Source organism: Pogona vitticeps, chromosome 4, assembly GCF_051106095.1.
Source record: "Pogona vitticeps strain Pit_001003342236 chromosome 4, PviZW2.1, whole genome shotgun sequence".
Taxonomy (NCBI): Eukaryota; Metazoa; Chordata; class Lepidosauria; order Squamata; family Agamidae; genus Pogona; species Pogona vitticeps.
In genome coordinates, this window is record NC_135786.1 from 133,843,925 (window position 1) to 133,869,828 (window position 25,904).

The 25,904-nt window shown below is 39.5% G+C and overlaps 1 protein-coding gene across 3 annotated transcripts in view; it reads right to left on the minus strand.

Moving 5' to 3' along the window:
* Positions 1-25,904, minus strand: part of RALGAPA2 (Ral GTPase activating protein catalytic subunit alpha 2) — a 255,925-nt gene that overhangs the window by 41,771 nt on the left and 188,250 nt on the right. For all 3 annotated transcript variants that reach the window (XM_072998430.2, XM_072998429.2, XM_072998431.2), the window contains one exon: positions 10,340-10,461. In XM_072998430.2, coding sequence (XP_072854531.2) covers positions 10,340-10,461 — 122 coding nt within the window. The remainder of the gene's footprint in view (positions 1-10,339; positions 10,462-25,904) is intronic.

Here is a 25,904-nt window from a genome sequence, read left to right on the forward strand (position 1 = left end):
AATTAGCTTATTTAATTGGGTTCACAGATAAAGTGATAAGTAAGGTACAGTATATAGAAGAATAATCAACGTTTAAAAAAACTGGCAGTAAAATTTTTGTATTTGCATAAAGCAACATTATTTGATTCCAGTTATTTATAATGGGGATGTTGCTGAAGGTTGCCATAACTGGAATCAAATAATGTTGCTTTATGCAAATACAAAAATTATTAAGAGCCAGCAAGTCAGAGAAAGCAGTGTAATTTTGGTTAATTAACAGCTGGAGTGAGCAACCTTGGAAAGAAACTGTGGGAACTATATTTATGGTGGTGGGTAGACCATGTCTTTTAAGAATCTTGAAATATGGCTGGATACAGAAACAGTGGGAGGTAGTGATACTCTTGAGAGAGAAAATATATAAACATGGTCAGTGGTTCCCAAATGTTTTCAACTTGTGGCTCTGTTGACTTACTGGCCGCTGGCCATGGCTTCCCAGTATGATACTTTGGGTGGGGGAAAGAAAGGAGGAGGGAAGCCTGACCTGAATAGTACAGTAGCCCCCCCTTATCTAATGGGTAAGTATTCACTGATTCACTTATTTACTGTGTGAAAATACTAAATAAAACGTCCCAGAAATATGTATTTACAGTGGTGCCCCACTTGACGACGATAATACGTTCCGTTAAAATTGCTGTTAAACAATACTGTCATCAAGCGAAAGTAAAAAAAAAACCATTGGAATGCATTAAAAACCGGTTAATGCGTTCCAATGGGCAAAATACCTCATCGTAAAGCAAAGGTCCTCCATAGGGGAAGCCAATTTCGATCGCTGTCTTCTGGAAATAGGTCCGGAAAACAGCGGGAGGCCATTTTGAAAACTCAACGATCAGCTGTTTTTGATCGTCGCGAAGTGAAAAATTGGTTCCTGACGCAGGGACTGATTCAACGTAAAGCGAAAAAAACCCATTGAATCATCGTTTTGTGATCGGTATAGTGATCCCAAAAAACCAATCGTAAGGCGATTTTGTCGTCTAACGGGGTCGTTGTGAAGTGGGGCACCACTGTATACATATTTTCAGGTTGTACTTACCAGAACAGGTCACTAGAGGAAGCCAGAGACAATGCAATGTATAATGTTCAATACTATGTTGTTGTTTAGTTGTCAAGTCATGTCTGACTCTTTGTGACCCCATGGACCAGAGCACGCCAGGCCCTCCTATCTTCCACTGCCTCCAGGAGTTTGGTCAAGTTCAAGTTGGTAGCTTCAGTGATACTGTCCAGCCATCTCAATACTATTCCACAGCACCCTTGATTGGGTTTGGTCGTGCTCTGGGGTGCTGTGGTGTACAGTTCAGGAACTACTAAACAGGTGATCTTATGAGCATCCTCATCCCTCTCTCTGATGCACACACTAATGCAAATGAGATGCACCTGGATATTTAATCATTGAAAGACACACAGATACGGCTCTCACAGTTTTCTTTCTCTTTGTTTTGTGATTTTTAAATATATATATATTTCATTTCATTTTGAAAGAGTTTAAGCAAAGCTGAGGTTCTTCAGCTTTTGTTCCAGTTTGGCAACTGGTTATTTTCGTAGTTGCAAAGAAACCGGTCCAGTTCAATTTCAGTTTTTTATAAACCGTAATTCCTATTTCAATTCTGATTTGCTTAGATCATTAACAGTACAATCTTGCTTTCAGCAGGGCTTACTCCCCAAAATGTGTGTATAAAATTATAGCTTAAAGGTAGCAAACAAAAAAAATCATTTAAAACACACACCACATACATGAGAGCGAGAGCAAGATAGAGAGCACAAGAGAAACCAATATATGAATAGAAAAGAGGAAAAGAGGAATATAAAGATAATGATATAATACATATATACTGTATATATAATTAATTTGGAAACAGTACCAATATAAAAGCATTAAAATATATATTATAAAGAAGCGTTCGCACACCTATACGCATTCCCAATTACAATGGGCATTACAATGGGTTGCATACGTATTTCTGATGTTCCCATATTTTCTCACCAGAGCTTGGAAGTAATTACAAGAAATGAAGTTACTTGCTACTTTGGGGACATGTAATAATACAGCTAATTACAATTTTTAGGTGCAATGAGTAACAGCTTCTTTTTTCCAGCTACGAAAAGGAAGCCCATAGCAGCTCCCAAGATAGTCATGAGTAAGGGAGTATAAAAGGGCAACAGACATGTTTCTCTTTGATATTTCTTCTTTAGAGGGCAACGTAGGAAACCTGTTCTTTATACTTTTTCTGCCCACTCAGTCTACCTCCAGCCTTCCCATTCAGTGGACCTGAAATTAGTGGTCCTGCAGCCACGAAACTATGGTGATTTAATCAGTGACTTCACAGCAGGAAAGGTAAGGAAGGTTAGTTTCTAAAGTAAAGATTCACTTTTCCATGCTAGGTTTTTCTGTTCTCTTTTCCTGCTTTTAGTTGTGTTGCATGAATGCCAGATTTAACATGAGGCATCTGTCGTCGTACTGTCCCCTCCCATTAATGCCATTGGGCTCTTTGCTCTTCTGTATGATTGCCTTGGAAATGCAGAAATATGGTTCATTTTTACACACTTACACACAGTGTAAGTCTCTAGATCTGCTTTCTGTCTTTTTAAATAAAAATGTCCAAGGCACAATATCAGAACTGGCCACTAAAGGGAAAGAGAGGTTACCTACCTACAGTATAACCATGGTTCTTCTAGTGGACCTCTGTAAATTCACACAAGTGGGTTCTGTGCCTGTGCAGGACATTTTGGAACTTTCTAGAGCTTAAAAAACATTTGAGAATGAGACCTCCCCCCTTGGAGTGCAAGCACCGCCCTCCAGTCGTCCCCTCAGTTCCTTCCATAGTCCACCGCTATCAAAGCAGTATGTATTAAAAGGCAACGTGATGGACAGAGGGGAGGAAGGGAGGGCTTGTGTGAATTCACAGTGAAAAAAGTTTTTGTTGATTTCGAATGAGAAGGTTGGTGAGCTACAATGGCTGATACATAAACTTTTATGGTTGAATATGATAGTCCCAAATTAAAGAGATGGAGAATGAAGGTGAGTATTGTTTTAAAGGAAACTGATATTACAATCAAATTATTTGATTCGGTAAATTTTATGAAAGATTTCCATTTATTTTTGTAGAGCTTTTACGTGGATGGTTTTCAAGCCTGATCGAAGATGTTTTTGAAGGTGGGATTATTCTCCACACTGTCAGATTCAGGGATCGAATGTCGGGATGAAGGACTGACCCATTGTTCTGAGATAACAGGTTCGGTATCAATGGTAGGTGAAGTATGTCTGCCACCATCAATCTCATGTGGGTGAACCATGGTTGCCACGACCACTATGGAGCTCTGATTATAGCATCTGCTTGGCAATGTCTGATCTGGATGACTGTTTTCTGAATCAGAGGTAGTGGGGGAAACATGTATAGCAGTTCTGCTTTCCAGTTCTATCCAGGTCTATGGATGTGTGTCCCCATCGATAGCAAATGTCCTGAAAAATTTGATTGTCTAAAGTCTATTCGTGTGTCCGAGTAGGGAGCTGACTTAAATGATTTGCTATATAATTTTCTTCTGTAGAGATGTGAATGGCCACTAGAAAAATGTGATGGTGGTAACACCATTCCCAGAGCTCTATGGTAAGGTATAGGGGCGAGAGGGAATGTATGTTTCCTTGTTTGTTTATGTAGTACATCGCTGTGGTGTTGTCTGTGGCTAGTTGTACTGCTTGTCCCTCGATGTGTGGTAAGAATGCTCAAAAAGCTTTTATTATTGCTAGTAGTTCAAGATGATTTATATGTAATCATCTTTCTCTCCTTGTCCATAGGCCATGTATTTCGAGTTCTTGGCAGTGGGCTCCCCATCCCGAAAGAGTGGTATTGGCTGTGACCTGTATCGACAACTGTGGAAGGAATGTCCACCAGGTAAGTTGATTTGCAAGTTCTGGTGTCACAGTGAGTTCTTTAGATTGTTTGTCAGGGATCGAATAATGTAAGAAACCATGCTTGTAACGACCTCATCTTGAGCCTTGTGTGTTGTACTATGACCATGGTAGATGCAATGAGCCCGAGCAAATGCTGGGCTTCATGTGCAGATACCGATATCATAGGTTGAATTAAGTTGATGGCTTGGTTTAGTTTGATGATCTGTTCTGGAGGTAAGTATGCTCTTGGACTTAGGGAATCTAGGCAGGCTCCGATGTAACTGATCATCTCGAGGTGAGATTTGGTGTAATTTACTAATCTGTGTAAGGTAGTAAGGGTTATATCTGTGGCCTGTATTGCATCTTGGTATGAAGGCACTACAATCAATCAGTATTTGATGTAGGGGAAAATAGTTATTCCCTGGAGCCAGAGGTAAGCTGCAATCGGTGCCATGGAATTTGTAAATGTCCTTGGTGTTGTGGATAGACTAAAGGGGAGGGCACAGAACTGGTATGATATGCCATCGAATCAAAATCGAAGGAATTTTTGATGAAGTGGGTGAATTGATAAAATAGGCGTTCTGTAGATCGATAACCACGAGCCAGTCTCCCTGTGAAAGAAGGGGAATAATGTTATTGGGAGTTATCATATGGCATTTCCAGGGTCGAATATACTTGTTATGTTTCCTGAGATCAAGGATGGGGCGAAGTCCCCCATCCTTTTTTGGGACAGTAAACTATTGTGAGTAAAACCCGTCCTTAGAGGAAGATGAGGGGGCGAAAATTATGGCTTGTTTTTGTAGGAGTGACGAAATTTCTTCTTGTAAGGCAAAAGAAACAGGGGTAGTCCTGATAATACTGGGTGGTGGGGTCTTGAAATATTTGATAATGTAGCCTCTTTCAATTATGAACCCTTTTATCATTGGTGATTTCTTTCCACATTGGTAGAAAGTTGTGGAGTCTTCTGTGGAAAGCTGGCTATAGAGGGTTATGGATATTGCTTACCCTTTCTTTGTTGTTTCCGAAAAGGTTGTTTCCTGGATTGAGATTGTTGGTTTCAAAATGTCGGGGATGTTGATGCTGATCTCAAATGGTATGGTCTGTCTTGAGGTTGTGGTTGATATGGGTGAAAAGGTTGTTGGTAAGGATAGTAATGCTGCTTGATAGTATGGTTGTCTTCGATATGGAGTTTTCTGATATTGATAGGGTTGTTGTGGTGTATATGATTTTGCAGTCTTTCTTAGTTTGTGTATATTTTCCATGAGTTCATCTGTTTTTGAATTGAACAGTCCTGTGGCATCAAATGGTAAATCTTCAATTCTTGTTTTTGTGTCATCTAGAATATTGGATGATCTATGCCATGCATGTCTTCTAAGGGGAGGGAAGAAAAAATGCAGGAAGCTGACAAAGGTTGTATTGTGGGGAGAAAATAGGCGCTAATCACAGGGGGATGTAAATAATAATAATATAGTATAATCTAAGAGTTCAGATAATGAGAAATGGATATTATTAATAACGAAATACTCGCTATTCGCTCTAGTGTGTTCCTATATGTCTTTCCAACGCAGCGGAAAAAAAGGAACTGAGGGGATGATTGGAGGGCAGAGCTTGCACTCCAAGGGGGGAGGTCTCATTCTCAATTTTTTATTTTAGGCTCTCGAAAGTTCCGAAACGTCCTGCGCAGGTGCAGATCAACCCACTTGTGTGCATTCACAGAGGCCACAAAGAAGAACCAGAGAGTATTTCTCTGTTTTCTTTTTCTCTTCACAATGACTATGCACGTGATAGTAATGCAGACTGCAACTCACTTGTTCCATGACCGGAGCAATAACAAAAGCAATCTGTCTGCCAAGAAATAATAAGAACCATAACAAGTTTATTTTGAAATGTAACATTCCAAGCTCTGCTTCTGACAGACAGCCTCTAGTACGTTGTTTAGCATCAAGTGGGACATACATACACATGAAGGCTCACATACCCTAACAAAATATGAAGGTAAAAACACACACGCATTTAGGTCAGTACTGTATATTATGGGGACAGTTTTACTAGCCAACTGAAGCTCATTGTTACACCTAGCTGAGTCATGTTCAGCACAAGAATTAAAGGCAGCCCTTTGATATAAAATGGCTTCTTAGCTGGAATCTAAGAACACTTAAATTTTGGAAGGCTTAGTCTGTAAGAACCTAGAAGCTCTATGCAGCTTAAAACCTGGGTAGCTAAAGAACCCTCTAATGCTGCTTGAATACTGTGCTCATTATGATTTCTATGCCCCTTCTCTATTCTCTGCTCTCTTTGAAGGGAAAGGGATGGGAAGTGGGAAGGGAACATTTCAGCGATGACATGCCCTGCAAGAATATATTATGCGGTTGCAGTAAATGCAATGAAGAGTCTTGTGCTACCTTCAATAGTAACCCATTTATTATGGCATAGGCTTCTGAGGCAGGCTGTAGCCAGTGGAAGTTTATGTCATAATAAATGTATAGATTTTAACTTGCCACAAGACTGTCCATTGTTTCCCTCAGAAAGGCTTGCATGGAGCCCAACCTTTTTGTGTTTTTCTAGTGCAATGTAAGTAGTGCAAACTTTTCATTTGTCTAAATTGGGGTGAGCAATTTCTCACCCTCCCATCATCCATCACCACTAACTGAGATCTAGTTTTAAGTCACAACTAAAGTAATCCCACTGAGTTAATGATACTTTACACAGGAGGTGATTCACAAAATCCCCACTGATTCAATGGGCCTACTCTTGTTGTGATTTATTATTACTAGATTTCAGCCACTGATTGTGTTTGTTTGGTTTAAACAGAGCTGCAGCCCAGCACCTCTAGAGCTATAGGGCTAGATCTTCTCATATAGTTTTATATCTGTTTAATGCTGCGCTGCTAATAGCTCATGTGGCTGTTCTGCAGTCCTAGATCTATCTGCTCAGAAGTAAGTTCCATTGTGTAGCAGGGGAAAACGTTACTTCTGAAACTCCGTTTGCTGGCCACAGCTCAAGTTGTTGGGTAGGAAACGTATTTTATAATTTCAAACTTTTTTCCTTCTTATTTTGCCAGTTTTTATTATTATTTTTCTCCCCAGAGTTCCCCGTCAGCAGAAAAACAACCGGGGAGGTAGCTCATGTCCACTGGCATCTCGATCGTTTTAGGCAATTTTCAGGCAAGGAATGAGGGGGAAATAGAGCTGGGACACAGAAAGTCTCTCCTAAATCTGCTCCATGGTGCTCCCCCTTTTGCCTTAACAAGTAATGGAGTGGCCACACCTCTGGGCCTTTCTGCATTGGATCTCCCTTCCTACACTTGAAGAGGAGATCTGTTGTATTCAATGGCTCTTGGGTTGCCCTTCCAGGAAATACAATTAGTTGTCTTGAGTTCTGGCACTGGACATGCACCAGAATGTCTGTGGAACCATACATTTAAGTCCCTGGTGGGCTCCAATACACCATACCACCCAGAACACACTGAACTTTGCTGATTTTAGAAACCAAACAAGATCAAGTTCAGTTAGTACTTCAATGGCAACAAATCAAGGAACACTGGTGATCTCCAGGTAGGAGTAGGAAAGCTGCTGCCAGTCAGAGCTGACAGTACAGGACTAGACAGATCAGCTATCTGACTCACTACAGTGGTGCCTCAAATTACATACGTCCCTACTTACAACCATTTGCTTCAACTTGCGACCGGAGCTTTGACTTGTGACCAGGAAAGGCAGGGGAAAAGGGCAGGAAGTTCAAACCGTTGGTGGCAAAGATGCTGCTTCTTTGTAGCTCTTTCACCTCAACGATTAGGGAAAGGGATGCAGGGGCAGGGGGAGGCAGGGGGGCATTACCGCATCTGGTAATGGTGAGATCCTGGTCCTCAGCCTCGGCACAGGGGTGGAGGGTCCCCCAATTCCGGCTCCCAGAGGAAGGGTCCTCCTACGCCGCCGTCTCCTCCTTCCTGGTGGGGCCACACGCAGTGCTTGGCCCCGCGGGGGTGACTTGCCTCCCGACGGGTCTCTACGACAGCGGCGGCAGCCCAGCGCCAGGAGGCTGAGCCTGGCTGGGATGCTCCAGCCGCTCGCTCCAGCCTTGCCCTCCGCCATGGCCGACCCCGCCGGGAGTGAGTGCGATCAGAGGAGGCTTTGGACTGGTACGGTAAGCTTGTGGTGTTTTATTTATTTATTTTTAAAATGCTGGAACGGATTAATGATGTTCCCATGCATTTCAATGGGAAATGGTGCTTCGACTTACGACCATTTTGACTTATGTCCATCTTCTGGAACAGATTATGGTTGTAAGTCGAGGCTCTATTGCCAAAATCCTGTTGCTTTGCATAGTGAATTGCATTAGAGTAGGCCCACTAAATCAGTTGGGTTTGGGTGAATCAACTCCTACATAAACTCTATTCATTTGAATGGGCCTATTCAGTTGCAGTTAAAGTAGGCTCATTGGAGTCAACAAACCAAATTCCTGTTGATTTAATGGGTCTACTCTAGTGCAATATGCTACATTAAGCAACAGGATAATGGCCAATAAGTCTGACTCAGTATAAGGCAGATTTCCATGCATGTCTTTTCATAAAATTAAGCTTTTTCATTATATAAAAATCTAATTATGTTTTTAATTTAGACAGTGAGAGAAAATATTTTCAGCACTTTAAAGATATGCCCAAATTTGAATGGCAGTATGTAATTCTATGCCATTTATTTTCTAAACAGTTTAGACTGCTGAGGCCAGTCCACAAGGATTTTATACCTGATCTTGAGAATAAAAGGGGAAATATTTATTTATTCATTTATTGCAAAGCATATAAGTACATTTTAGCAGAACGCAAAGCTGGCTGTCAATTCACTGAGCCCAGGCAATCTACAGTACTTTTATTATTTCACAATGTCCAACTTCTATATATATTGGAGGAATACAAATAAAAACGCATGTCTGGTAAAAGGATTAGTATGGGGATTTAAATATTCCTGGAGATCTTTCTGTTACTATTTTGTTTTATGTTCATCAGTTAAATTAACTGATAATATCCAAACTAGGACAAAATCTATACTTTCTATAATAAACCATAGCATTTTGTCTCAGAGTTTTGGCAGTATCTGTAAAGAATTCAATTCACAGCTGCTCTACATTTTTAACAGAGAAAACATCAATCAAAGCTTTACTTATAAGCTTTTCTAATGTTGTTTAGTATTCCAGTTCAACAAAGATCAATAGAGGCCATTCCCGTCTCTTGACGCCTCTCCAGGAAGCAGAGGTGCGATTATGTAAATAGCACTGGTTCCTCTATATTCCTGCCAGCTTGCTTATCTCCAAAGCCTTCTGCCTGCTGCTACTGGCGACCAATACAAGTACATGCATATACCTCTTATCTCGTAACAAAGCTTGGAAAGCTCAAGGACTGAAATCAGTAATGTTAAACAGTGATGCACATCTGATTTTATTTATAAAGTGATTCATTTCAGTAAATTTAATTTCTGCTATATTTCTTAGTTCAGATACAATGATAGTCAACCGGAATAAGAGAAAGAAAACAGATGCACTCAAACATTTACCAGGGTTTGAGATAATCCATCAGTTCAACAATCTACCACAGAATCGTAATATAATTAGGAAGAATCAGTTTCACAAAATGGGTCTAAGCAGAGAATAAAGGAATTTGCATTAAGAACTCCGTCTGGATTGCCTCATGTCCCTTTTGTGAGAAAAGTAATGAGTCATAAAATGGACCCTAAAACAAAAGGTATTTTCAAAAACACCTATATAAATACAATTAAAACAATGATAAACTCTTGAAACATATAGAACACACAAATACTGATATAATAGTTCCTTGACAAAACATGGTCTTTACTCCCCCCCCCCCCGTTAATCCTTGCTTCTAGTACTACAGAAACATAATCCCCATTTAGCATTAGAAGCAGTGGCTTCAACTGTGAGGAACCATTTCTCGATAAGTATGCACTGAGTCACGAACAGCTTTTGCACAACATATTCTCATCTCAGCAAGAAGCCTACACTCCTGAATGAATCAGAACACATTAGTGAGAGAAAGTTCATTAACCTTGCTAGATTCAGGGGTTAACAGGATAGCTGAAGAAAGGAACTGAGTGAACAGCTCTGATGCAAAACAAATTAAAATGAATGTCATCACTTCTTTTGATATTCATTAGCTAATTCAGAGGGAGAATGCTCTTCTTAAATTTGCAACCATTTATCAGTGGAAAACAGGTGTACATCTGCCGCTCAAGTGCTTCTCAGTGGTTAAAATAATAATAATAATAATAATAATAATAATAATAATAATAATAATAATAATAATAATAATAATAATAATAATAATAATAATAATAATAATAATAATAATAATAATAATAATAATAATAATAATAATAATAATAATAAAAAACATAACATGCTGAGACTCACCACATCCACTAAGGGAATAACTGGGAGAGGGAGAGAAGACCTGAGTAGCAAAATCCTCAAACGTCATCACTTCTTTGTGATTCTGGATTATTGCTTCAAGATACAGAGCTCTTTCCTCATAACTGTAAGAAGCAGGTTAAGGAAGTTCATAGTATTACATAGTCCCAATCATACACACGTATTTAACCCACAGAATTTTTGAAGAAAATCATGCCACAGTTGCCACAGTGTTTTCTTAGAGCTGCAGGATTAAAAAAAATTACAATAATTAATATATTTCTGATAGCTAAATGTAGAACTTAGCATGAACAAGGTATTCTCCAACTGCAATACTAAGCTAAAAAGGCTGGTTTCCCAACCAAATTTAAGATACCTCAAGCTAAGCATGAGATAAAGAGTTATAGCCAATATACACAAAACACTAAAGAGAAGTGCCACAGATTTTTCCATATAAATAAATCCTTTTGAAGTAATATGGGCTATGGAGGGGGGGAAAGAAATGAGAAAAATACTTGTTTCATTTAAAAGTAAGCTACAGTATATACTGATCAGGATTTTTAAATATGCTGAAGTCACAAAGTTCAAGTTTTGGAAGATTCTCTTGATGTATCAGAAATGCTTACTTCTTGACATATCCTTGTTTTTTTAAAAAATTTGAACACATGTACATTCCAGTCTTAATTATGCTGACAACAAAAGCATCTAAAACCAACACTATCGCCTTTTAATTAAAACCCAGCAACCTGGAACACACACCATTCAAATGCATAATCAAAAACCAGTCACCAATAAAACTTACAAGCGTAACAAGCCGAAGCAACTTTCCAGCTGTCTTAATAGGACCCCTGCTTGCGATAGCTTTTCATAGGGGAGGGAGCAAATCTCTCTCTTTGTGTGCAGCTTCTGTTTTCTTTGAGGGTGAATCATGCACTTCAAATAAGAGCATCACATTCTGAACAAATCTACAACAGATTAAATTTTCTCACATATGAATTTATGAATTAAACACTCCAATAGCCACTATGACAATATTTCCTGAAATTATTTAAAAATAGGATTTCAGATTTCCTCATACTAATGTGCGAAAATAGTTCAGTTTATGTAACAGTATATGAACAAAAAAGTGTCAGATCTTAGTAATAAATTCAAATGAATCTAAGGTTTGATAGGGTGATAATAAATAATTCAAAAGCTATCTCAATGATGGCAAATCAGGACTTTTTCAGTTTAAAATGTCCAAGTCAAATGTTTATTGTAGAAGAATCCCAAAACGAGCACATCTGTTCATATACTTTTTCTCTATAATCACTGTGAAATAATAATATGAACATGGCATTTCACACAATTTTCTTTTTTTGTTTTGCAACACAATCCCTCCAAATTCCTGTTTGGGGGGATTGTGCACGTACTGGCCCGAGTTTATCTGGGGCTGCTTTACTGTTATAGGCTGAACTCCTGATGACTCTTGTTAATGAATAGCCTGCCAAACTTCCTAGGAGAGGAGGCACACGGCTAGAATCTATTCTAAAGGGACTGACTGATGCCATTCACATCTCATTATGAACATGCTTATTCCGCATAGCACTTGGCTGTTGCCAGGGTTCTCTATTCCACACTGACACAGCAAGCCGCTGGTCCTAAACAGCAGGATGTTGGGCCTGAGTGGCCGTCTGGTGCACAGACTTTCTGACACTAAGCTGGCACGTGCTGGCGCAGCAGGAGAAGACCAAGGCGTGACAAATTACTGGAAGAGCTAAGCTAAACTTGCAGCTGAAAGCCACCTGAGCCTGTGGACCTCTGTGGGCTTCCTATCCACTCTCGATTCCTCTCTGGCTCTTTTGCTCTGCAGTCTGCTTGTAAGCTCCATTCAATTGAGGCAGATAAACAAGAATTTCTTTTTATGCTATGCCCCAAAGCATCCAAGGTATATGCAGAGAATGTAATAAATTGAGAAAATATACCATGTACATTTTACTCAGATAGGAAAGTCTGGCAAATTAGTTCAAACTGCATTCAATTAAATGAATAATAATGATCTTACTTCAGAAGACAAACTCTCCAAACAATAATGATGAGGAGCAATATGCCTTCCCATCAAAGTTTGGAAATCAACAAATACACATCTGATGAGTATCCAAATATATTTCGCAATGTCTAAAAACATAAAGTAGGAGAAATTCTGAATTAAAAAAGCAGTATTAATCCAATCTTTTGCATACATGCAAAAGCCAGAGGCTTGGGCCTTGATGCCACAAAAACAAAGCCAAAGAGTTCAAATCTATTATTATTATTATTATTATTATTATTATTATTATTATTATTATTATTATTATTATTATTATTATTATTATTATTATTATACAATTCATGTTTAGAAAAAGATTAAATGTTAAAGAACTGTTAATACAGACATTTGACTCTGAATACAGCAGATATAGAAGACTGAAGAAACCACATACAGTATAGTCACTCACTAGAGAATTTATTACTACTACTACTACTACTACTACTACATATTTTCTTCAGTGTTTCATTCTGCTCACTGGAGTAAGCACTAGAAATACAGCTAATTTCTGAGGTCCTTTCTATAACGATAAGGCAAATTGACTAAGGACTAATATGAGGTGACTCAACTTGTTTTCACTTCAGAACTACTCAAGAACTCTGAAGAAAAAGAAAGGGCATGACTCTTTTAATTGTATGTATTTTAAATTATAGAGAATATTAGAACACTAGACCAAAACAAAAGCTATTTAATTTAGTGTTGTTTGTGAATTGGCCAATCAGTTGCTTAATGAGAAGCCCATCAGTAAGATATGATTGCACCATCTTGATTTTCAAGCCCCAGTGACTGATATACATAGCAGAGCCAGTCCTGACATTCCCTGCATGGAGGCTGTTGCCTTAGATGGTGGAGTGCTGGGGATTGCAAATGAGCTTCTCTCTTTTACTGTCACTATTGCCCCATGAGAACTCCCTCTGTTTCAGAGAGCTGCCACTGAGGGCAACTCTCCAATATCAACGTTCTCCATGGAAGGCTACGGCATTTCTACACCCTTCCATGCATGCTGTTGCCAGTGAAGGAAGAGGCAGGTGGTGCAGTGCAGTGACCAGCTTGAGTCAGAGGCTGTTAAATTTATTAAAATGCATGACTTCAAGAGGGCCTCTCGGAACCAAGGCAAATGGGAGGGAAATCCTGTGTGATGATATAATGCAATTTCTGTGGACATCACTGCCATCTGCCATGGCTCTGAAAGGACCCCTCAGAGCCAGGCCTTTTTAATAACTCAGCAGCTTGTAACTCAAGCAGATTTCCATACTATACTATGCACTTCCCCTTCATCAGCAGTGGTGCAGGGAAAGGGGTGTGTGTATGATGCCTTCCTCTATAAGCTTGGGAAGTGCTGTGATGATAGCTGTGATGATGGGGCCTGCTTCTGACCCAAAGCTTGAGAGCCTGGGTTGCTTCAACACAGAGACATACAGTCTCTGGTACTGGAGGAAATATATATCCATGATAAGAAGCCACTGATAGTTTCACCATTCACAAATTTGCCCAATCTTCTTTTAAAGCTGCCCAAATTGGCATCCATCACTACCTCTTGTAGTAGTGAATTTCACAATACAGCCTCATACTCAGGAGCAATCATGTCTACCACTTGGGTCATCTCCTCAATCTAGGGATTGACTAGAGCTCCAGCATTCAGGAAATCACTTGGATCCATCAATATCCAGGGGTGAACGGTCTTAATTGGCATCTCCTGCAGGGGTTGCTCCTTTTCTATGCTACTGCCCTGGGCAGGGACTGTACCATTGCTCATCCTCATTTCTTCCTTGGGACTGCCACTGAGCTTAGCTGCTACTCTCCTCCATCGCTGTGTATATGGGGGTGAGGGTGAGGAAGGAAAGAGGTATCACTTGCCAGGATCCCCTACTCCTGCTGTAGGTGCTCCCATTAGGTAGAAGGGCAGGCTGCTGCTTCGTGCTACTTTATTATGGTCACTGACTAACAGAGATATTCAAATATTATAATATATATTAAGACTAAAATACAAATAAAAATATACAGTCTATTTTTGAGCAGAATCAAACCTTAAAAATAACCTTCTTATAGGCAAGGTGTGAACACATCAAATGCCAAGTGAATCTTTTCAGTTATGCTTCAGAAGCATCCACAACTGTGTCATTTTAACTGGGAAATGTTGGGGGAATTTTGCAAGTTCATGGGATAAGTACGATCAGATATTGTTTTACAGATATTTGTTCTATTTATATAATGAACTAATTCTGTCCCATTTTTAACACTAAAAACACTCTACTGCTTTGAATAGTATTAGATTTGTTATCAGCTAGGCTTTAACTGCTGTGGTATTATAATCCTAGACATATCTATTCAGAAGTCAGACCCACTGAATTCAGGGAACCTTACTCTCTGGTAAATGTACAAAAAATTGTAGCGTACTAGCCTTAATGCCTAGACGTTTTTCTAAGAAATATTTACTACAGCCACACTTTAGGTTCACTCTCACACAATGTTGCTGAAATAGAAACCAGGGATGACACCGAGGGTTAGCAGCCATTCTCACCAATCATCTTCCACCAACCCACCAGGGTCCTCAGTTTTCAGACAAAATATCCTCTGTATAAACGGATTTAATTCTGCTCACTCTCACAAACTAGTTTTTTTTAGATTGCCCTAAGCCAACTAATATTCTTTCTCATCGACAGTTGACTTTATTTGCCTGCACAGTAAGATCAACTGAATATTCTCAACACTAATCTCCCTGTTTCTGTTAGGGCTCATCCACAGCCTGGTATTATCCCAGGTTGCCCTGAGGCTGTTCTGGGTCATTCCAGTATTTCTTACTGTAGATTTAATGGATCATCTTGGTATTTGCAATCACAACAGAGAGGGTATTTGTTGTGTCCAAACATGTAGAATTTGAACGTACTGGATTGCACTGGGTTGTTGTGATACCGTCTGTCCACACACATCCTGAATTGTTCCAAACACTGATAAATCTTCTCTTATCCGCGTTCTCCTTGCTCATTTCACTCTCCTTTCATCCCCCTTGCTTTATCCAATCATGTTCTCAAAACGTGTTTCACTGTATGAATTTCCCAATGTTTAACGTCTCTTTTTTTTGCTTTTGAGTTACATGCTTAATCAATTTTTTAAAAAGTTGCCATATTAGTTTATGCTGGCGTATTAGGCACAAACAAAAGAAAAGTAAAAAATAAAGAAGACAAAAATGTTGTAGCATCTTAGAAACCAACTGCTATATTTTAATGTGAACTTTCATGGACAAGTCCACTTCCTCAAACATAGGAGTTGGACTACATGGCAAAAATTTTACATTTATACGTAGTCTCAAACTAGAGACTGAATTTGGGCACAAACTGTTGACTTGGCAATGACCTTTAAAACCCCTGCTGATATTTAGTTTCCCTCTCAGGAAGCATTATTCTGTAAACAATGACAAGGACTAGTGGCTAAATTAATCCCAGGCTATAATAACGAGCAGGAACAACATGGAAATGAATATCTCTAATCACCCATGGGGCCTTTGAGGTGGCATTGGTTAGAAATGAAATTTAGTTGGGAATACAGCAGATACAACATTATATTTTATATTATACAAATATCAAATATAAATATCAGATATAAGAAAACATGGCTTATATTGAGTCCACTGTAATGGGTTTTAAACTTCTCTATATATTTTATCTCAGCTGTCTCTCTCTGAATTCTTGTTCTGCAATTTTTCTTGTCCAGAATGTCAAATTTCAGATCTTGTTCAGAGTGTCCAGGTAAATTACCGTATTTTTCTGTGTATAAGACACCCCATGTATAAGACCCCCCCCTTTTCTAACCCAAAATTTCTCTCTTTGCAAGAAAGTGGAGGGGGTAGGCAAGGATCAAAGTGCTTTGTTTTAAATGATTGGCATCACCTAGCGTCTTTGAAGACTGGGTTAGAGGCACTCTGGTTGAAAATGTTCAATGCTTTCTCTAAATCAAATCATTTCCCTCAGCTCCAGCTGGGAGAAGGGAGGACTGGCAGAGCACAGGCATCTATATTTCCCATTCCTGATGGATTGAACCAGAGGTGTGCAGCCTTTGTTTTTTGACTATAATGCTCAGAATATAATTTGAAGAGATCTCTTTCATAGGTTTTATTATAAAAAGAGACATTCATATTGCATAGCATATCAGAAAGTTGAATTGATCTGTAATACATATTTTTTCCCATTTATCACAAGGCCCAGTTTCCCCTGTACAAAATTAATCTTTCTTGAACTTCTTGTCATGAGCTTAATTATTGGCAAACAATAGTATTACAAAGTACATCCAGTTAGATTTCTATACATATCCTTATTTTGTTATGTATAATCAATCACATCTGACTTATAGACCAGTAACAGGGTTTTCAAGGTGAGTGAAATATTTAAGGGCTGGTTATAACACTGCCACCCCACCCCCGTGACTTTCCAGGGCCAAATAGGGATTTGAAATCCATGTTACCTAAGTTCTAGTCCATCACTTTCTCCACTATGACACACTGGCTTTCTTACATATCTACATAATGTATACAGTATATGTATTTATTCATATGTATCTGAAAACATGTCTAATTGTGAAATTGCACAAAATGAGAATAGGCAATCTGACTGCCATACCTGCTGTTGAGCAGACTAGTAAATGACTTACACTAGGGACTGGGTTGGAAGTGTGCAACATTTTCAGGTCTCCTTAACTCTTTAGTGGCCTTTGATATAATCACCTATGATATCCCTGTCAGAGTCTAGAGTGTAGATGGCATACTATTACATTCTCATCTGAAGGAACAAACCTCTAAACTGATATCAGGGAAGACTCTTGTCCCATTTTAGAATCATGGATCCTGGGTCTGACTTGTGTACTATAATCTTCATTTCTTTAAAAAAAAAAACAATCCTATGTGATCACTGTAAGATGTTACCTGTGTACCCACTGGTGAGATCTGTGAAGCTGGCAAACAGAAGATACAAGCTCTTTTTATGGACCCAACCACTGGGCAGAATGCCCTACTGAAGGATTTGTATGGACTTCCCTTATTTATTTTTTAGAACACACATTAAGGAATTGGATGTTCCAGTATACTTTTGTACTAATGCCTGCTCAATATTTCTGCATGAAGAGGAATTTATTTATTTATTTATTTATTTATTTATTGGACTTATATACCGCCCCATAGCGCTACAAGCACTCTCCGGGCGGTTTACAATTTTAATTATAAAGGCTACACATTGCCCCCCCAGCAAGCTGGGTACTCATTTTACCGACCTCGGAAGGATGGAAGGCTGAGTCAACCTTGAGCCGGCTACCTGGGATTTGAACCCCAGGTCGTGAGCACAGTTTTAGCTGCAGTACAGCGTTTTAACCACTGCGCCACGAGGCTCTTAATTTTTTATTTACTATTGCAGTTATTTCAAATATTGGGCAACATCGTTTCGTATAAAGTTATGGCAGTGTAAACTGGATTGGCACTGGAAATACTTAATTTAAACTAACTGAAAAATTCTTATCCCCCTGTTTTCACACCACAACGAAGCCTTTGGGACCCTTGAAACCATGGAGGGAGAACTTTCAATAGTCAACAGGGATAGGGATTGTCAGAAGTGATCTGGCAGCAATTGCTGACTATTAAAGGCTTCTCCCACAGTATTCTATGCCCCTCAACATGCACCACGAAAGACTTGATGCCAGCTGCCCCACATGCTCCTTATCATGCCTGCTACTGGAAGAAAATTGTCTAATATATTTATTAATTGTACTGTGATGCCGCTTACAAGAACAATGTAGAAAGGGACCACAGTTTTTCCAAGATAGCTTATACTTATACAGTGTTCATACGTGCAAGTTTTCAATTAGGTAGCAAGAGTCCGTCCCTGTCATGGTAACTTCACAGATATGAATCACTAAGGGAGCTTGGCACCTGTAATCTTTTCCTGTGTGTAAAGCAGGTGTTGATTCCCAAGCAAGGCTGAAAGGATGCCATTGTTATAAAGAGGCCATAAGCGACTTCATGGCATATGTCCAGAAGGAAAACAAACTGAAGATAATTCAGCTCACATACAGCTGCTGGTGGTAATGCCCTGAAATTATATCATTTGTTAAAACAAACAATCAAAGTAACTGATTATGGTCTGAAAATTAAACAGAATGTGGCAACCAATTGTTACTCCTTGAAAAATAAAAATAAAATAATCCTGAGATTTGGTCTGTTAACCTTGTCTAAAATATTGGCAAAACATTTTATTTCAAACATTAACAATGTAGTTACATTTAAAGCAATTACTTATTTAAAATTCGTGGAGTGCTAGCTAGGATTCTTTCTTAAGAGATATGGAAAAAGAAAATATATTTCATTTCTAATGCACAAGATTTAAGTGCTTAAAGCTGCATAAAATTGAAAAGTAATATTGTTTTGAGAGTAAAGCTCCCCTTTCGAAGCAACTCTTGCTGAACTCACAAGGTTTATTTATGAATAGACAGGTATATCACAAGGCCCATTTTCCCCAGTACAAAATTAATTTTTCTTGAACTTCTTGTCATGAGCTTAATTATTGGCAAACAAAATTATTACAAAGTACATCCAGTTAGATTTCTATACATAGAACAGGTATAGATTGCACTGTATATCTTTTCTATTTCCTTTGTTGTGAACAGCCAACTTGCTGCACTCTAATACGTATTTAGTTAAAACAGTAATTTTTCAAAAATATTGAAATACCACTTATAATTTAAGAATCTGTAAGCAATTTACAGTACATTATAAAAGACTACAGAAATACAACAATTTAATCGGTTAACGGTCGGCAAAAGCCAAGATAAAACAAAGGTAGAAAGCAGAAAGGCTGATGTCTGATATACTGGATAGGGGAAGTGAGTTCTGAGGAGACCTGCTTCCACAGGGAATGCACCTTGTCATATTGCTGCCACATAAAATTCTGCAATATATAGTGCAGGCATCAAGGGCCTTCCTGAAAATCCCAGTCGATTAACTGATATGTACAAGAGACAATCTTTCTGGTAACCTGCTCCCCCTTTGCTAATAATCTTTCAGGTCTTAACTTCTTAGGGCTTTCCATGATAATAATATCTCATTGAACTCAAGGAGTATTGAACTTCTTGGTCTCAAGCTGGCAGCTTGTGCAGCTCTTCCAGAGCAGGTGCCATAACATGCATTACGTCCATTCTACAGCCTCGTGCACTGGCTGCAGCTTTTGAAACAGCTTCAAAGGCAACTTCACACAAGAACATTACAATAATAGTCCACTCCTTAGGATACCAAGGCATGGGTTACAGTGGTAAAGCTACCTCTGATCCTGATCCCTGAGCGTGCCATTGTTAGAAAGTGTTCTACGCCAGACAGGCTATTTGGGACTCTAATGACAATGATTAGTTTAAGATCAACCCCAAATGTACACTCACTTTTTAAGGGAGAGTGTAATCTTATCTACAGATAGACTAATTACCACACCTGGGATTAGGATTCACCTGGCCCTCATCCAGCCTATCATTGTGTTCAGGTGACAGTCTAGGTCAGCGATGGCGAACCTACGGCATGTGCGGCAGAGCTGGCATGCAGAGCCCTTTCTGCCAGCACGCAAGCCATAGGTCGCCAGATTGCTACTCTCCCACGCAGCCAAACCTGAGCAGGCGGCTGCAACCGCAGTGCTGGTGTCCGGACAGGCGCCGGGGCAGGATCCGGATCAGCTGGTGCTGGCGGCGGGATCTTGAGGCACCTCCGTGCCTGGGATTCCTCCTTCCACTGTCACTTACAGTTCTGCCACTGCCACTTCTGGTTCCGCCACCCCCTGTTTGTTTTGTTTTGTTTTCCAGTTTGGGCACACGAGCCCAAAAAGGTTTGCCACCACTGGTCTAGGTCATGCATGGCCACTACTCCTGATTATTTGTTACTTATTTACTACATTTATACACTTGTTTTCATTCAACAAATTTCAGGTGGTCTATGTAGTGTTCTTCTTCCCCCCATATCATCACAATAGCCCTTTGAGGTATGTGAAGCTGAGAGGGAGTGACAGGCCCAAACTCATCTAATGAGTTTAATCTCTGGCTGAAATCCTGTTGCTTAGCATAGTAGGTCACACTAGACTTGGCCCACTGAATCAGTGGGAATTTGGGGAGTCATCTCCTTTGTTAAGTTCCATTGATAACAACTTTCTTTAGATAGTTGTAACTTATGAAACCACAGATTCCAGTATTAATGGTGGAGCAGATGATACCTTTATTGGATAAAAAAAGTTCAAACAAACAACAAACACCTAGCTAGCTTTCAATGATAATTCATCAGACTCTGCACCATGTTCTTGTGAGTAGTTCCATAAATTATATGCTTTTATTAAATTCCCAAAGTCTCAAGGCCATTGTTGGGATCAGGTTAGCTTCTTTAGATGGAAACAGATGCAATCTGCAAAAGTCTTTGGTATGGAGGGTATGGTTTCAAACACTCCTCAGCCAGCAGTTTGGAATTTTTCATCCAACTCTTTAAACAAAAGGCCTCCAAAAACTCTGCATCCCCTTCGTCTTCCCCTTCCCCTTCCCCTTCTTTTTGAAACTCAAATAATTTCTTATTTGGCGAGGAAAACCTTGCTTTCTAACCTAGCCCCAACAATGGCCATGAAACTTTGGGACTTTAATAAAAGAATATATTTTTGGAACTATGCACAAGAACTTGGTGCACAGTCTGAAGAAGATGAGTTATCATTGAAAGCTAGCTGTTTGTGGTTCGTTTGATTTTTTTAGAGGTCTAATAAAGGTATCACCTGCTCTAGTATTTGCATAGTTTTGGAAGCCACACAGCTCTTTTCTGATTTTTTTAAACTAAGATTCCAGTATAACGAAGAACTAGAAGTGTGTATTGATGTCATAGTTGTTATTCCTCACTCTAAACCCCTGATACTAACTCAAAAGATTCCTGTACGTCAGTGGCTCCTAATGTTTTTTTAAGCTGTGACCTCCTTTTAAAATAGCCAAGTTACCTCTGAACCCCTGCATAAAAAACATTTTTAATAGGGTAAAGTAATCCCTTCTCAGAAACTAGAGGTTTCTCCCCCCCCACCCCCCGGACCAGTTTCTCATACATATATATACACACTAACTTTAATATCCAGCTCTGAAAGGTCAAGAAAGAAATATGTTAATAAGAGCTAAAACTCATATAAAGTGATCTGTGACTCCCCATAAAACCCTCTGCAACCCATTTGGGTTGGGAAACGCTGCTATAGATGTTAGACAGCACTGGGGACAAGCTTTGTAGGATTCTATAACTTCTGTTGCTCCAGCTCTAGTTACTGGCTTGCTCTGTTGCCATGGAGTGAAAACCTATTTATCCACGTGCTACTACAGTGTTTCATCACGGGTTTCCTGGCAATTTGCTTAGAGAGGTAAACAAACATTTTCTCATCATCTTAGATTTTTATTCATATTAGCAATGCAGTTATTATTACAACACTTCCCCATCTTTAGACCTGTTATCTTTCTCTGAGCGGAAAAAAAACTTCTTTGAGGAAAATAAGATAATTATGTTGTTTTTAAACCTCTGGAGCCTTATACTGTGTACAATATAACACCTTTAAATAAACCATACAAAATACAAAACCATACATCATCATACAAAATACTTATCAAGTTGTAGAGATATGCCTGTAGTTTCTTCTTTAAAGAAATAATCTCAAACCTCACAGATACTATAGTAATTGGATCATTATGAGGTTATGTTTAAAATGTTACCATAAATATAGGCTTGAACAAACATCTAACTAGTATCATGTTCAATTTATCATTTAAAAAATGGCAACCACACAAGAACATTTCTCTGTTTTCTAGGGTATCCATCGCATGTCTAGTAAATTGAACAGGAGACTGTTATATATCTTTAGATACCTTCCCCACTTTCTTTTAGTTGTGCCAAGGTTTTAATAACAAAGAGCCTATTTTCTAGGCCTTTATATACATGCAAAGATATTTCTAGCAATATACACCCAAATCTACCTGATTGCAAATGTCTGATCTCTTGAAATATATAAAGAATAACAGAAATCTGAAATTCCTCAAACTATGAAAAAGACTACAGAGATGAGTTTTTGGGTGATTAAGACGGCCCAAAACATCATTGGCTGTTCACTCCTCTCTTTGGAAGAATTGTATCAGAACAGATGTAAGAGGAAGATATCTAACATACTGAAAGACTCCTCTCATCCGGGACATCAGCTCTTTAAATTATTACCATTGAGAAGGAGATTCAGGGTATTGAAAGCAAGGACAAGTAGATTCAAGAACAGCTTCTACCCAAGTGCAGTACTGAGTTTAAATGCGGGGTCATAAGTTTTTTGGTGGAATTTTAATTGCTGGGAGAAACGGGGTATCTATATTTGCATGGTGAGTGTTGTGTATATTTTAACTTTTTTTTGTAGTGGTGTTGTCCAGTTTTACTTTGGGGAAGAGCACATTTCGTTGCACCAACTTGTGAGTGCAATGACAAATAAATTTCTTATGTCTTATGTCTTATGTCTTACTTAAAACATAATTGTAGCTAAGAGCTCCTAGCTCGGGGGAATTCCTTGCTGACTTGCTACTTATATGCCATTTACCTAGTAGCAGCCAACTTACCAATTATTAACTCTGGGAAAGATTTAGTACCTAATATGTTTGCTAACTTTTACTACACATTAGAATATGTGGCAGAAAAAGCACCCAAAATTTAAATTAATACCAACTTGGTATCATCAGATTTTAGCAAGCTGCTTATCTGTTATTAGGCCTGCTTTGAAGTCCATTAATCATCAGAAGTTATTATGCATAGGGAAGTTAATATCAGCTTTGTAGAAAACACTGCTAAGATCAAGCTTGGTTATCAGTATTGATGAAAGAATGTCTACCTGCCCTCTTGATAAGTAAAGAACTTTAAAGCTATTAGACTGCTATTTAGGATCTCAGTTACTCCATTAAATTCTGCCTCAGTGTTTTTTTCCATCAATATCTGTCTCATAGCTCTCCCATCCATAAAGCTCCCATAAAGCTGTTTTGTTCTTTTGCAGTTGTTGAAGTTCTCCCAAGCCTATTGGCATTCCCCTCTTTATTGGTTTTTAACAGATGATGTTTGTATTTTTTAAATTTAGAATTTGACTGAGTATGTTTAGGACCTTGAAGGAATTTCCCCGAGACCTTGAATTTTTCCTTTCACCAACAATGACAACTCATAGGCCAACCTTCATTTTTAAAGCCATTTCATAAATGCTGATAGATCAGTGAAACGGAAAGATTTCACAAATAAAGCAATTGATTTCATCTGGAAGGGGAAGGGAAAGGTAAATGAGACGCTTACATCATGTCTGCCACTGAAATTAAAAGAGCTCACAGGAATACAGAAGTTGCCGATTGCTACTCTGTAATATTTGCCTCACTTGTTTGAGTCAATATTCAGTCAGTAACCTTTTCAGTTACTTTCTTCTATGTTGTGTAAATAAGTAGAGGGTTGGGATCGGAAATTGTATATACATGATGCATGGTTACTTCTACATTAAAAAAGAAAAGAGGCAACATTTCAGTGACTTGCTTTGTAGCCATACTGTGAAGTCATGCTGTTCACTCCACTATAACAATCAGAAAACCTAACGGAACACCTGGTCCTCTTGGACTCTGTGTCTTCTTTGGCAGCCAGCTACGAACCTCCCTACCAGGTGGATGTACTTCAATTCCACTCACAAGTCACGGTGAAGTTAACAAGGACTTCGTGAAAATCTTTTATGCAACATAACAGTTTGTTAACTGATGTACACCTTTGCTCACGTTTAACACATTACATTAAAATATTTCTTGCAAATAGGTTGATTGGAGAAAGTAAAAATGCAGATCAAAGTATCATTTGCTCACTGTTTACAACCTATTATTAATGTTCTGAAGCATTTGATTCAACACCATGTTTTCAAAAAAGATATTTAAAGCAAGCAGTGTTTCTATAAAGGATTCCTGACAGCTCTTGAACAAATCTCACAACAAATCATATACTGATATAGTTCAACTTTGAAAAGAATGCTTTACAAATGGATATTCCTACCACATCCAGGTTTTATTTCATTATATATACCCTGTTTCCCCGAAAATAAGACCTAACCTGAAAATAAGCTCTAGTGTGATTTTTCAGGATGCTCGTAATACAGTGGTACCTCGACTTATAAATTTAATCTGTATTGCAACGGCATTTGTAAGTCGAAACATTCGTTAACTCGAAGTATTTCGCATTGAAATGCATGGGAATGGGATTAATCTGTTCCAGCATTTCAAAAAAAAAAAAAAGAAAAAAAAAAGAAAAACAAAATAAACAGAGCAAGTCCCACGCTGGGACTGCCAAACAAACAAACCCAAACCCCCCACAAATCCAAAAACAAAACAACACAGCAAAGAAACATAACCCCCCAGTCCAAACCCACCCTCCAAAACCCACCCAGAACAGTTTTTTAAAAAGGACTTACCAGTCCAAACTCACCCAGTGCTCCACTGCCTCCACCATGGCTAGGGGTGAGTGGCTAAGCGTCCAGCCAGCTGAAGCGTCCTAGTGCTCCGCTGCCGGGGCGAGCGGCTGGGGGCGAGTGGCCAAGTGCCTGGCCAGCTCAAGCCTTCCGGCGCCGGGTGACCGCTGCCTCCGAACACGGTGGCGGGGAACCCCCAGGAGGTTTCCCAAGGCTTCCTGCCACCATTGGAGACCCCCTGGAGGTCTGATCATGGTGGTGGGGGAGCCATTTTAAATTTCCCGCCCTTTTCTGCTGCCGCGATTGGACTCCCAGGAGGTCTCCCAGGGCTTCCCCACCACCATCAGAGAACTCCTGGGGCTCCCCCACCACTGCAATCAGACCCCCAGGAGGTCTCCAACGGCGGCCGGGAAGCCCTGGGAAACCTGTCAGAGCTCCTCCGCTGCCATCAGAGACCTCCTGGGGGTCCCCTGCCACCATGATCGGACTCCCCAGGAGGCCTCCGGAGACTTTCAAAGGCACTGATCATGGTGGCAGGGGACCTCCAGAAGGTCTCCGATGGCTGCCGGGAAGCCCTGGGAGCTTCCCCTCCACCATCGGAGACCACCTGGGGGGGGTCCCTTTTCCTAACTGTTGGGACAAAAGAGCAGCTTCTTCACCACCACTGGTTTGAATGGAATGAAAAAAAGGCAGGGGAAATTTGAATTTCCCGCCCTTTTCCCCTGCCTTTTTTTCGTTTGTAGGTCAAGGTTCCATTCGCAAGTCGATACAGATTTTTGTGAACGGAGCCATTTGTAAATCAAAATGTTCGTAAGTCAAGGTCCCACTGTATAAGCCCCCCAAAATAAGCCCTAGTTAAATGAAACCCTGCCCTCCACCACTGTGCAGCTGTAAAATAAAACACCCCCTTAAAATGATCCCTAATCAGTTTTTTGGAGCAAAAATTAATATAAGACCCTGTCTTATTTTCTGGGAAACACGGTAAGGAATGGCTATATTTCTCAGTACATTTGGAATAAATAAGTTGAGA